Consider the following 14,303-nt stretch of genomic DNA (forward strand, 5'->3'; position numbering starts at 1 on the left):
GGGATAAGCTCGCCTGGCAGGACTACCTTCCCCTCCTGCTTCCTCTGATCACACCTGCTGCCCTCCATGGAAGGTGGGTCTTCACGGTGCCTGGGAGGGGCTGGAAAACTGAAACTCCACCATAAAAAGTGAGGCTGCAGGGAGGGCGCTTGGCCCTACCAGGGACCTACCAGGCAGGCCTTCTCTCTCCTCAAAGCTCGGCGCTGCCTCATTCCTTGTGGCCAGTGAAGTTACCCATTAGAACCCAAAAGCAAGACAAAACAGAACCAACTGCTCTGAGGTGGCCCATTCCCACCCTGTCCCCTAGGCTGCCCACGTTTGGAGGTAGAAACATGAAACTGACAAGTGATGGTCTTGAACTCAGACTCTCCTGGGGTCAAACCCCAACTAAGTCCCCTGGCCTCTCTACACCTCAGTGTCTTCTTGTCTCATAAAGACGTAATATGTATCTCCGTGTGGTGCTAGTGGTGAGGAATCTACCCTGCCACTGCAGAAGACGTAAGAGATGCAGGTCAGATCCCTGAGTCAGGAAGATCCCCTGGAGAGGGAAATGGCAACCCACTCCAGTGTTCTTGCCTGGAGCATCCCAGGGATAGAGGAGCCTAGCGGGCTACAGTCCACAGGATCCCAAAGAGTCAGACACGATGAAGAGACTTAGCATAGAAGCAAGTGCGTCCAAGAGCAGAGGAGGGGCTGGGATGACAGAGGTTTCTATGAGTCCCTGGACCTTTCAAGGCTGACACTACCACTCCCCTTTCTCCTCCAGTGCCTGGCTCCTGCTTTCTGGTTCTTCCCAGAATACAGCTCGGGGAGTTCCTCTGGGGCTGTGTCTGATCTTATAGTCTGGAGGGAGGATGCAGGAAAGGGGAGAACCCACTAGAAATGACAAGAAAATGTGGCTGCTGATGCTAAGTCCACGGCCCAGAGCAAGCTCCTCAAGGCCTGGGGGCTCCACCCACAAAATAAGGGGTCAGAGTGGATCACGCCGAGGACGTCTCCCACCCCAATCCTCTGATGTGACACATATTCAGAGGCTCAGTGTTGGAGTCACCCAATTTAGGGTCAGGTCTGCCCAACACAGGGCTTCCGTGGTGGCTCAGATGGTAAAGTGTCTGCCTGCAATTCGGCAGACCCAGGTTCGATCCTCGATCAGGAACATTCCCCTGGAGAAGGAAATGGCAATCCACTCCAGTACTCTTGCCTGGAAAATCCCATGGATGGAGGAGCCTGATAGACTACAGTCCATGGGGTCACAAAAAGTCAGACATGACTGAGGGACTTCACCGCCCAACACTTCACATCAAGAGCCCACAGAATGATAACTGCAGAAAGCCCTGGAAAGACCAGGGCTCAGGGTGAGGGCACAGGCCTCCTCTGGCATCTCAAGGTTAGGACTTTGCAGCCAATACACCCTGAAGCTCCCCAGGAGCTAAGCAAATACATGTTCCTGGAACCCCACCCCCTGGCCCCCTTGAGGCTGACTCAGTGGGTTTGGGCTGGGCTCCTGCCACCTTTATCTGATGTCAGTCAGGGGACCCAGCCTGACAAACATGAGCCTCATCAAGGCCCCACCTGCCTGTGGCGGAGAGCACATCACCCCACGCTAACCTGTCCTCTGTCACGATCCCCCTCTCTGCAGATTCTGTTTCCTTTTCTATAGCCGAAGTCATGCCGTGTTCAGTCGTGTCCAACTCTTTGCGATTCCCATGGACTCTAGCCCACCAGGCTCCTCTGTCCATGGGATCCTCCAGGCAGGAATACTGCACCGGGGTGGCCATTTCCTCGTCCAGGGAATCTTCCCAACCCAGGGATCAAACCCGCATCTCCCCCATTGCCTGCATTGGCAGGTGGATTCTTTTTCACTGAGCCACCTGGGAAGCCCAGGTTTTCTAGAAAATGTGGCTCATAACACGCCCTCTTGGGGTCAGTGTGAAGTCAGGGGCTCTGAGTCTGAGCTTTCTTGTATGGAGGGTTCTCTTGTCTGTCAAGGGGAGGTGGTGGTCCAAGCCAGGAGGGAGGGTGCTCGACAGCAGGACTGCAAAAGCCAGCCCTCCCAGTGTTCGTTCCGGGGAAACCATTCGTCCCAGGGAGACCATTCCAGCTGCACCTGGCTTGCAGGAGGCTCTGATCAGGTGAGGGCAGGTGCCCACAGAAACCGGCCTGTCTCACAAATGGTTGTGCAGCATGAATCTCAGGAGAGTGGGGGTGGAGGGACTCCTAGCTGTGACCTCTCTGAACTTCCGCTTCCAGATTTACAATACCAGGAAGGGATCACCTCACAGATGGTTTTAAGGATTAAAGAGGGTGATAAATATCACGCACAGGCCACAGGGCCTAACACTGCCAGGGCGTTACCATCATCCTCAGATTGACAGACTCCAGGCCTGGCTTCCCAGGGGGGTCTCGTGGTAAAGAACCCGCCTGCCAATGCAGGAGATGTGAGAGATGGGTCAGGAAGATCCCCTGGAGGAGGAAACGGCAGCCCACTTCAGCATTCTCTCCTGGAAAATTCTAGAGGAACCTGGCGGGCTACAGTCCATGGGGCCTCAAAGAGTCACATACGACTGAAGCGACTCGGCATGCACTCAGTCCTGCCTGTGAAAAAGAGTTAGCTGGGCATGAAAAGACGGACAGAAATTTCCAATAAGTACTAATGCTATATTTATTTATTTTTTGACTGTGCTGGGTCTTCATTGCTACCCACAGGCTACCCACGGCTCTAGTTGCAGTGTTGGGGCTTCTCAATTGCAGTGGCTTCTCTCGTCGCAGAGCCGGCCTTCAGTCATTGTGGTGCACAGGCTTAGTCGTCCCCTGGCATGTGGGATCCTCCCAGACCAAGGATCGAAAGTGTGCCCCCTGCACTGGCAGGCGGATGCTTAGCCAGTGGACCCCCAGGGAAGTCCCCAACCCTACATTTTTAAAACTAGCTTTATTGAAATGTAACTTACATGCCATACAATTCACCCATTTAAAGTTTATAATTCAAGGGGCTTTAGTATATTTAGAGTTGTGCAACAATCACCACAATCAATTTTAGAATCCTTTCATCAGCCCCAAAGAAACCCCGAACTCTTTAGCTGTCACCCTCCAATCCCTCCTGGACTCTGCCCTGCCTTCAATCACTAGTCTACTTTCCACCTCTAGGTGGTGGTTTAGTCGCTAAGTTGTGTCAAACTCTTGCAACCCCATGGACCGTAGCCCTCCAGGTTCCTCTGTCCATGGGATTCTCCAGGCAAGAATACTGGAGTGGGTTGCCATTTCCTTCTCCAGGGGATCTTCCTGACCCAGGGATCAAACCTGGGTCTTCTGCACTGCAAGCAGATTCTTTACGGACTGAGCAACCAGGGAACCGCCCTCCACATCTAGAGATTCATGACTGGATTCTTTTATTCAGCATAATGTTGTTAAGGTTCATCCATGTGGCATGTGTCAGTACTTCACTCCTTCTATGGTAACATTCTACTTGATGGGTAGACCGCATTTGTTTATCCATTCATCCACTGACGGACATTTGGGTTTGGGGCGGCTACGAACATTCATGCTCAGGCTTTGATGTGGACATACATTTCCAATTCTCTTGGGTATGTACCTAAAAAGGGAAGTGTTGGGTCATAAAGTAACATATATGCTTATTAACCTTCTGAGCCACTGCCAGATGTTCTCCAAAGCAGCTGCACCACTTCCCTTTTCACCAGCAGTATACAAGGTCCCAGCTTCTCCACATCCTCCACACCTGTTGCTATCCACCCTTAAGATTGTTGTGCTAGTGGAGGTGAAGCGGTACACTTATGTTTTTATTAAATCGTACTCTATTTTTGTGAGCAGTTTTATAATTTATTAAGAAATTTATTTTTTAAATAAATTAAAACTTTAATTAATAAATTAATTTTTAAATTAATTTAATTTAGTCATAGCCTAGTGTTAAAACTACATGGAACAGAAAGAAATTAAACAAGAAATCAACTCCTCAAGGAAAGGTTACAGCAGAATGATAAAGACAGAAATGTCCTCTGCAAGGTGAGAGGGAACAGCCCTAGAAAGAGCAGATGCCACTGTTGTACAGGGTACACTGCATTGTTGCCTGGGTACTACAACACTGGTGTGCATGGTACACTGCATTGTGTGGGGTATGACATTATTGTGATACAATGACACTGGTGTGTGTGTGACATATTGCATTGTTGTATGTGATATGACATTGTGGTGTGACACTGTTGTCTGTGATACAATCACAGGTGTATGTGGTACACTGCATTGTTGTATGTGATATGACATTATTGTATGTGATACAATCACACTGGTATGTGTGGTACATTGCATTCTTGTATGTGACATAACATTGTGGTGTGACATTGCTCTCTGTGGTACAATCACACTGGTGTATGTGGTACACTGCATTGTTGTTATGTGGTATGACATTATTGTATGTGATACAATGACACTGGTGTGTGTAGTACATTTCATTGTTGCATGTGATATGACATTGTGGTGTGACATTGTTATCTGTAATGCAATCACACTGGTATGTGTGGTACACTTCACTGTATGTGGTATGACATTATTGTATGTGATACAATCACACTGGTATGTGTGTGGTACATTGCATTGTTGTATGTGACATGACATTGTGGTGTGACATTGCTCTCTGTGGTACAATCACACTGGTGTATGTGGTACACTGCATTGTTTTATGCGGCATGACATTATTGTCTGATACAATTACATTGGTGTGTGTGTGTGGTACACTGCATTGTTGTCTATGGAATGATGCTGTCTATGACACAATGACTGGTATGTGTGGTACACTGCATTGTAGTATGTGGTATGATGTCTGTGGTACAATCACACAGGTGTGTGTGGTACATTGCATTGTAGTATTCAGTATGATGTCTGTGGTACAATCACACTGGTGTGTGTGGTACATTGCATTGTAGTATTCAGTATGATGTCTGTGGTACAATCACACAGGTGTGTGTGGTACACTGCATTGTAGTATTCAGTATGATGTCTGTGGTACAATCACACAGGTGTGTGTGGTACACTGCATTGTAGTATGTGGTATGACATCTGTGGTACAATCACACTGGTGTGTGCGGTACATTGCATTGTAGTATTCAGTATGATGTCTGTGGTACAATCACACAGGTGTGTGTGGTACACTGCATTGTAGTGTGTGGCATGACATCTGTGGTACAATCACACAGGTGTGTGTGGTACATTGCATTGTAGTGTGTGGTATGACATCTGTGGTACAATCACACTGGTGTGTGTGGTACATTGCATTGTAGTATTCAGTATGATGTCTGTGGTACAATCACACAGGTGTGTGTGGTACACTGCATTGTAGTATGTGGTATGATGTGTGTGGTACAATCACACTGGTGTGTGTGGTACACTGCATTGTATTATGTGGTATGACATCTGGTACAATCACACTGTTGTGTGTGGCACATTGCATTGTGGATGTGGTATTATGTCTGTGGTACAATCACACTGGTGTGTGTGGTACACTGCATTGTAGTGTGTGGTATGACATCTGTGGTACAATCACACTAGTGTGTGTGGTACACTGCACTGCAGTGTGTGGTATGACATCTGTGGTACAATCACACAGGTGTGTGTGGTACATTGCATTGTAGTGTGTGGTATGACATCTGTGGTACAATCACACTGGTGTGTGTGGTACATTGCATTGTAGTATTCGGTATGATGTCTGTGGTACAATCACACAGGTGTGTGTAGTACACTGCATTGTAGTATATGGTATGACATCTGTGGTACAATCACACTGGTGTGTGTGGTACATTGCATTGTAGTATTCAGTATGATGTCTGTGGTACAATCACACAGGTGTGTGTGGTACACTGCATTGTAGTATGTGGTATGATGTGTGTGGTACAATCACACTGGTGTGTGTGGTACACTGCATTGTATTATGTGGTATGACATCTGGTACAATCACACTGTTGTGTGTGGCACATTGCATTGTGGATGTGGTATTATGTCTGTGGTACAATCACACTGGTGTGTGTGGTACACTGCATTGTAGTGTGTGGTATGACATCTGTGGTACAATCACACTAGTGTGTGTGGTACACTGCACTGCAGTGTGTGGTATGACATCTGTGGTACAATCACACAGGTGTGTGTGGTACATTGCATTGTAGTGTGTGGTATGACATCTGTGGTACAATCACACTGGTGTGTGTGGTACATTGCATTGTAGTATTCGGTATGATGTCTGTGGTACAATCACACAGGTGTGTGAAGTACACTGCATTGTAGTATATGGTATGACATCTGTGGTACAATCACACAGGTGTGTGTGGTACACTGCATTGTAGTATGTGGTATGATGTGTGTGGTACAATCACACTGGTGTCTGTGGTACACTGCATTGTAGTGTGTGGTATGACATCTGTGGTACAATCACACTAGTGTGTGTGGTACACTGCATTGTATGTGGTATGACGTCTGTGGCACAATCACACAGGTGTGTGTGGTACACTGCATTGTATTATGTGGTATGACATTTGGTACAATCACACTGTTGTGTGTGGCACATTGCATTGTAGTATTCGGTATGACGTCTATGGTACAATCACACAGGTTTGTGTGGTACACTGCATTGTAGTGTGTGGTATGATGCCTGTGGTACAATCACACAGGTGTGTGTGGTACACTGCATTGTAGTGTGTGGTATGACATCTGTGGTATAATCACACAGGTGTGTGGGGTACACTGCATTGTAGTGTGTGGTATGACGTCTATGGGACAATCACACAGGTGTGTGTGGTACACTGCATTGTAGTGTGTGGTATGACATCTGTGGTACAATCACACAGGTGTGTGTGGTACACTGCACTGTAGTGTCTACTACGACATTACTATAGGTGACACTGGTGTGTGCACACTGCTTTGCTGCCTGTGGTACGACGACACTGGTGAGCGTGGTACACTGGCAGGGACGTAGAAAAGTTACATCAGGCCTTCCTCCTAACCTTGTTCCCTTTAACTCACACATGACCTCCTGGATCTGCAAAACAAAGCTCTTTTCCAGTAAACCCACAGGGTGGCATTCCTGACAAAGCTCTACATTCAAACGTCAGCTGATAAACCAGAATAGGTTTTATTATACTTCCTCCTCGGGACAAAACTTACTGCCCCACACTAATCTATCACAGAATGTAGCCACTGTTTACCAACCGAGGGGCTAAAATAAATCCCTCACTTCTGTGCCAATGGCCCCTTCGAGGGGGTGTCCAGGTGCTTCGATGAAAGCCGTCTTCACGGAATTATAGCCCTGGTTTCCTGAAAGGTCATTCCCAGTCTCCAGCTTCAGTCTGAGGTGAGCCTCCTCTACGCCTAGCTTGAAAGATTCAAGGACTGCCTCAAACCATCCTTAACCTCTTGGCGTCTGTCCCCTCGGGCCAGTCAGCAGCCGGAGGTTTACCAGCCACAAACTCTGGAACCAGACACCAACAAAGGCAGGAGTGTCAGGAACCTCAGGCCGGCCAAGGCCTAGGAAAGAGAAAACAAAAAAAAATGGTGATGGGGTAGGGGCGGTGAGTGAGAGAAGGGCGCAGAAGGGCTGTGTTGGTGGAAGACAGCGCTGCCCCGCGCGGGCGGACCCGCTGCGGCCCTCGGAGGCCAGCACGGACGAGCCCCGGGAGGCAGTGCGTGGCCTGCCTGCAATCCACCCTGTGGGCCACACTGTCCACGAGGAACCACGCGAGCCTTGCAAGGAGTCGGAATGCATTTCCACACCAAGCATCATCTGCAAACTGACGGTCTTATATTACTGGGGTTTTTTTCCAATTAATTTTTATTGGAGCATAGTTGGTTTACAATGTCGTGTTGGTTCCTGCCGTACACAAAGCGAAACAGTGATATGCACACACACACACATATACACATTCTTTTCTTTAAGACTCTTTTCCTGTAATGGTCAGTACAGAGGACTGAGGAGAGGTCTCTGTGTCCCCAATAGGTTCTTGTTAGACCACTGTTTTCTTTCCAGACGAGGGTAGATCTGTTGCAGATGATGAAATAGTTCTCATTGCAAAGGTCTGAGTGACTGTTTCTTGTCACTGTCCATTTTTTCTAATCATGGACAACGAAAGCACACAATTACCACAGGGGTCTATCAAGTTTTTCTTGTCAAGGGGAGGCTTTAGTTTCAAAAGGTGTAAAGCATCTACAAGCAGGAATTAATATGTGTGCGCTCACTCACTTAGTCGGGTCCAACTCTTTGCGACCCCATGGACTGCAGCCCACCAGGCTCCTCCATCCATGAGATTTACTGGGTGAGAATGCTGGCATGGGTTGCCATTCCCATCTCCAGGGGGATCTTCCCAACTCAGGGATCAAACCCACATCTCTTATGTCTCCTGCATTGGCAGGCAGGTTCTTTACCCACTCGGGAAGTCCAAGAATTAGTATACTTAGGTCTTAAATGTCCACAAAGACAGAAAAGGAAAATAAATGATGGTGCAGTGCAGGGTCAGTGCACCACGGCCCGTGGCCTGAGTGTGAATCAAGCTTCACTAGGACACACCATGCATTTATGTCTGCACACCGTCTATGATTGCTGTGTCCTACAGCTTGGACAAATGCCCCAAAAGCTTATTTACTATTTTACAAAAATATTTACAATTTTACAAAAAAAGTTGGCAAATGCATGGTAGAGCATATCCTGAAACACGCTGCAGCTATTAAAAAACAAACTCAACACCAACTGCATCTATGAACAGGGAAAGGGGTTCACGATACAACAGTGAAGATATTTTATTTCTAACTCTGACTCCTGAGGTGCCCAGCACAGTGGCAACAGGGATGAATAGCATCCCTCCCCAACCTCAGGGCCCCAGTTTCTCTGCAAGTCCCCCTTCTTCTGACTTATCCAGGGATCCCTGAGACCAAAGACTGCTGAGGCCTGAGGAGGGACACGTCCCCTTCCCACCCCAATCCTAAAAAGGCTAAAAAATACTGTCTGGTAAGGATCAAGGTTAAAGCATGCCCATTTTGTCCTAGGTCGGTCTCCCTACACAGAGTCCCTGAGCCAAGCAGAGGGCCCCACTGCGGCCGGGCTGTGCTGGGTGGGACTGGGACCCCCAGGGAGAGCCTGCATGGGGAAGATCCTGGGAACAGAGCTAAAAGAGCTGTGCAGGGTGAGCCCCGAGCACAAAACTTGACCTCTGATTCCTCCCAACACCCCCATTAAAACAAAGAAAAGCAGCAGGAGTGAAAACCCCACCACAAACAATAGGCTTCCCTGGGGAATCAAACAGTAAAGAATCTGCCTGTGATGCGGGAGACCCGGGTTCAACCCCTAGGTCAGGAAGATCCCCTGGAGAAGGGAATGGCCACCCACCCCGGTATTCTTGCCTGGAGAATCCCACGGACGGAGGAGCCTGGTGGGCTGCAGTCCACGGGGTCGCACAGAGTCGGACATGACGGTGGGACCAACACACAAAGAATGGTAAGGGGAGGATACCGACTGAGCAGAGTTTCAAACACATTCTGGAAAAACAACTGTAAATAGAGGGAAGACTGGAGAGGAGGTAGGGGAGAAGGGGAGGGGGAGAAGGCGAGGGGGGAGGGGGAGCACCCCGTGCTGGCTCCTCCACCCCGCCGCTGGGTGGGAGCACAGGGAACCACCCCCATGCCCAATCCCAATCCAACAACCTCATTTTCAGATGTACAATCAAGGATGAAAAATTCAAAGTGAGTCACTCCAGCTCAGGGCAGCCGAGTCCCGGGATGGCTGTAGCTTGCCCACGAGACCGCTTCAAAAGCCAAAATGGTTGGGGGGTGGTGCAGGGCTCTGAGCATAAAGCAGCACAGCCTCTTGTTACCACACACAGAGCCCCGGGCCAACCCTGGCTCCGTCCCAACCTCCCTTCCCCATTCCAGGTCGCGCTTCGCGCAGCCATCTTCTTCCAGGACTGACTACGAGTCACCCCAAGGGCATCAGAAGGGTCGCTGGGACGGATAGCACAACCCCCTCACCAACCACTCCAGGGTCCCCCCGGAATCATCCAGCACCTGCTGAGTGCCTCCACGTCCCCAAGCAGCCACTTCCCCCCACAGACAGACAGAAGCAGAGGGATAGGACTGAGCAGATAACTGTTTAATAGAAACTCTTCGTTGACTCTCAGTGAGTCCATATAAAATAAACCTGAGTTAAAAAATGTTTAAAGAAGTCACACCCACCAGACGAGATGATCTTACGCACGTGGTGAAGTGTGTTATGTAAAAGCTGTTTGCAAGGTGATCAGGGCCTTGGCAGAGGCCTGGAGAATCTTCAACTCTTCGGTCCGCAGTGTTTCTACCAAAGTCAATTGGTTCATCAAAGACACTTCTTCATCCTTCATGCGAGAAACCTGGAAGTTATTTTTAAATGTTTTTTTTTAGTGTAGTAAAATACACCTAAGATTTAAGACCCTGATCAGTTTTAAATGCACGATTCAGTGGCAGTAAGTACATTCACAGTGTTGTGAAACCACAGCCACCATCCATCGCCAGGACTTTTTCATCTTCCCAAACAGAAACTGCACCCATTAAACATTAACTCCCCACCTCCCCCTCCCCAAATCCCTGGGAACCACTAGTCTGCTTTCTGTCTCCATAAATTCTGGAATACCAGACCTCTCATTTAATTGGAATCATACAATATCTGTCTTTTCATGTCCTGGTTTATTTCACGCAACACAATGTCTCCAAGGTTCAATAAAATCATTTTTTAATCCCAGTCATGTTTTCATTCAAATGAGCTGATCCCTCATTTAATTAAAACCTTCACCACACAAAGGGGAAAAGAGTACCTTAAAAATCTATGAGAAAGAATTCATGCACTAATTTACCTACTAAAAGGTATGTGTGTGCTGTGTGCTAAGTCACTGAGTCGTGTCCAACTCTGTGACCCCCATGGACTGCAGCCTGCCAGGCTCGTCTGTCCATGGGATTCTTCAGGCAAGAATATGGGAGTGGGTTGCCAGGTCCTCCTCCAGGGGATCTTCCCCACCCAAGGGTTGAACCCGTGTCTTACATCTCCTGCATTGGCAGGTGGGTTCTTTACCACTAGCGCCACCTGGGAAGACCACTAAACGGTATAAACACATGTAAATAGTCAAAAACACAGATTACATCAGTGTTTATTTATTAAGGCATTAACAGCACCCCAATAAGGTGGACTATTTCTATCCAACAAGTTACAAAACAACTTCTCAATCAAAACACTTAAGAATGAGATATTCCTGAATAATACCTTTTGAAGCACAGCATTAGTCTCCTCTATGAAATAACAGCATATTTTCTGGGCTACGTCCAAACTTGTCTTCTCATTTGTATCAGAAATGATTTCCCCAAGAAGTACTTTTTTCCAGCATGTACTAGAACCAAAAATGTTCAAGGTCATTTCAGGAGGTTCTCAAAAATAAAGGCTTTTCCACTTCAATACAACACTTGTCCTATTTTTCCAAAAACATAATAAAACTTATTCCATCAGCACAGTCCCTCAAACCTCCTGCCAATGTGCAGGTCCTGAGTTGAAGCAAACACAGTAGACAAGAAACAAGGCACCCTGAGGATCAGAAGCAAGGAGCTGAGTTTTACTAGCATCACAGTCCTTTGGCTCACGAGTAAGCGGAGCCGCATCCACCTGCCACAGAGAACAGAGGACAGATAAGAAGGTGAGTCCAGAGCCAGAGGACCACAGACTAAGGAGCAAAGGTGCGGGGAGGGGGGGTTGTTTTCTTCAAATGACAGCATCTCCTGTCATTAAAAAAAAAAAAAAAAGACGACAAACTCAACACACGACGTGTTTCACCAAGTAAAATGCCCTACAGATGGAAAAGAGGAATCTACCATGAAGTCTTTTTCACCATGCAGGTCATGCCAATTTTATACTAAGCCTGTAGGAAATGGGGCTCCGAGCAGGAGACAGCCAGGCCAAAATCAACATGCTGGGAAGAAGCACAAAGAGGGAGGAAGCGGGGTGGACAGGTTACGGATGTGGAGAACATGGATGTGGACGCGGCCGAGGAAGAAGAGACAGGTGAGGGCTGCACCTTTTGAGTGCAGGGCACAGAAGTTGATGAGAAATTGCCCACAGTCAAGTCACACAGATATAAAGTCTCAGATGTCTTTAGCTTTAGAGACGATGGTGGCAACCTCAGGAGCCGACAGGTTCTTAGGAAAGGAGCAAGGGGAGGAAGGGAGGGAGGAAGAAAGGACATTGCTATGTGCTGGGCACAGCGTTTCCTATGCAACTGCTATCTGTTTTAACCCTCATGACTGCCCAGCAAAGAAAGCATTATTATCCCCATCTTTTAGACACAAACTGAGAATCTGGAACAGTGAGGAACTGAGCCTAAAGTGACAGAGCTAATGAGAGGCAGAAATAAGTGTGCAAACACCAGTCAGGCAGAATCCCAAATGCACGCTTCCTCTGCCACACTGCTCCAGTCAGTCAGACAGAACTCCAAGGGACGGCTTCCCTGGTCATCCAGGGGTTAAGAATCCTCCTGCCAATGCAGGGGACACAGGTTCGATCCCTGGGCTGGGAAGATCCCACGTGCCTCCAGGCAGCTATGCCTATGTACAACAACTACTAAGCCCACGCTCTAGCGCCCGGGTCACTACTACTGAGATCGTGCACCGCAACTATACAAGCCCGAGGGCCCTAGAACCCAGGCTCTGCAACAAGCAGCCAGCCCAATGAGAAGTCCATGCACCGCAACTAGAGAGAGCAACCCCGGCTCTCCTCAACGAGAGAAGGCCCTCCTGCCGCAACGAAGACCCAGAACAGCCACTAATTAAATAAAAAATTTTAGGGGGGAAAAAAAGGACTCCGAGGGAAGGAAAGAGCCCTCAGCAGGACCCCTGGGAAACACCCAGTTGCTTTTTTTAAATCCGAGGTTGACATGTCTTGAAAAACCACTCGTTTCTTTTTCCAAGGAAGATGCAAAGAAACTTACATAGTGGGTACACATGAGATAAAATGAAACGGGAGATGAATGGATGGGGAAAACAAGACAGGAAAGACACGAGGAGGAAAGATGAGACGGCGAGTCAGGAATGAGTCAGTGATGACCCGCATGCCTTAAAATCTGGCACACTAGAACGGACCACTGATTTGCCTGTTTTCTAGCAAGCAGCAAGACGCAGGCAGTGTGTCAAATACAGAATTCAGCGCCTACTGAGAAGAAACACACCGTTTCTGGTGTGGAGACCCGGAAGGGGTAGGTTTTTTCTCCCAGAGTCCCTAGGGAAACGTAGGCAACGTCGCGAATGGAACGTCACAGGCGTGACGGAAGGAGCGCCAACTGCTTCCGGGCGCCGAGTTGAGGGCTACGTCTCGACGCTAACAAGCCGAATCCTCCCCACAGCTCGAGGACGGGTTCCGCCACCTCCAGGAAGTCCCCCCGGCGGTTTCTCCCACCTGAGCTTCTGCTGAGTAGCGGGCATTACTCCTCCCCGACTCCCTCGCAAGGGGCTCCGAGGCTTACAGCGCGGGCCTCTGACTACGTTTCCCACGCTAAGGGGAGGACCAGCAGCCTCCCGGGAGTGCTGAGGATCCGAGCGAGACGCGCGTCTCCAGCATGGGCTCCTCTACCTGCCTGCCCTCCAGAGACACCCACGCCTCTCCTCAGCGGGGGTCGGGGTCTGTCCTCAAGACGGAACTGGGTGGGGCCCGTGCTCAGGAGCCCTGTCTGCTTCTGGGGGAAAACCTACCTACTCAAGAGATTTTCCTGTGAACAGCATCAGTGCGCACACTCTGAAGTATTCACCGTCAACAGAGAACTGCAGGTCACCCGGGTTGGAGGGGGGGGTGGGGGGAGCGGGGGGGTAATATCTGGAGAGAGACTAATTCTCAGGACTGTGCACTCAGATTATGACTCTAAAACCAGACACTTCCAGAAACCGTAGAAAGCTAGACATTCCCCACGCGAGGCAAGTTACACAAAGAATGTGTATGCTAAGTCGCTTCAGTTGTGTCTGACTCTGCAACCCCATGGACGGTAGCCCACCAGGCTCCTCGGTCCATGGTATTCTCCAGGCAAGAACACTGGAGTGGGGTGTCATGCCCTCCTCCAGGGGATCTTCCGGAGCCAGGGATTGAATCTGCGTCTCACGATCTCCTGCACGGGCAGGCGGGCTCTTTACCACTAGTGCCACCTGGGAAGCCCACAGGAAGAATAAGCAGCCCCAGTATACAGGGCGTTTGAGTGTCGGCCAAAACAAAAGCCGAAGTTATGTCCAAATTGTAGCGGCAGCTGGTGACCAACAGACAGGGGACT

The 14,303-nt window shown here is 48.9% G+C and overlaps 1 protein-coding gene across 9 annotated transcripts in view; it reads right to left on the reverse strand.

Moving 5' to 3' along the window:
- Positions 1 to 7,097: 7,097 nt before the first annotated feature.
- Positions 7,098 to 14,303, reverse strand: part of SETD4 (SET domain containing 4) — a 29,640-nt gene continuing 22,434 nt past the window's right edge. For 6 of the 9 annotated variants that reach the window (XM_065943272.1, XM_065943268.1, XM_065943270.1 and 3 more), the window contains 2 exons: positions 11,270 to 11,393; positions 10,112 to 10,385 (listed from right to left, as the gene is read on the reverse strand). In XM_065943272.1, the coding sequence (XP_065799344.1) occupies positions 10,251 to 10,385; positions 11,270 to 11,393 (259 nt within the window). In that variant the 3' untranslated portion in view covers positions 10,112 to 10,250. Of the gene's footprint in view, positions 7,522 to 10,111; positions 10,386 to 11,269; positions 11,394 to 14,303 lie in introns of those variants that run through there. The other 3 variants (XM_065943274.1, XM_065943271.1, XM_065943275.1) reach the window with 3 other exon arrangements.

The sequence above is a fragment of the Muntiacus reevesi genome, chromosome 8 (genome assembly GCF_963930625.1).
Source record: "Muntiacus reevesi chromosome 8, mMunRee1.1, whole genome shotgun sequence".
NCBI classification, from domain to species: domain Eukaryota; kingdom Metazoa; phylum Chordata; class Mammalia; order Artiodactyla; family Cervidae; genus Muntiacus; species Muntiacus reevesi.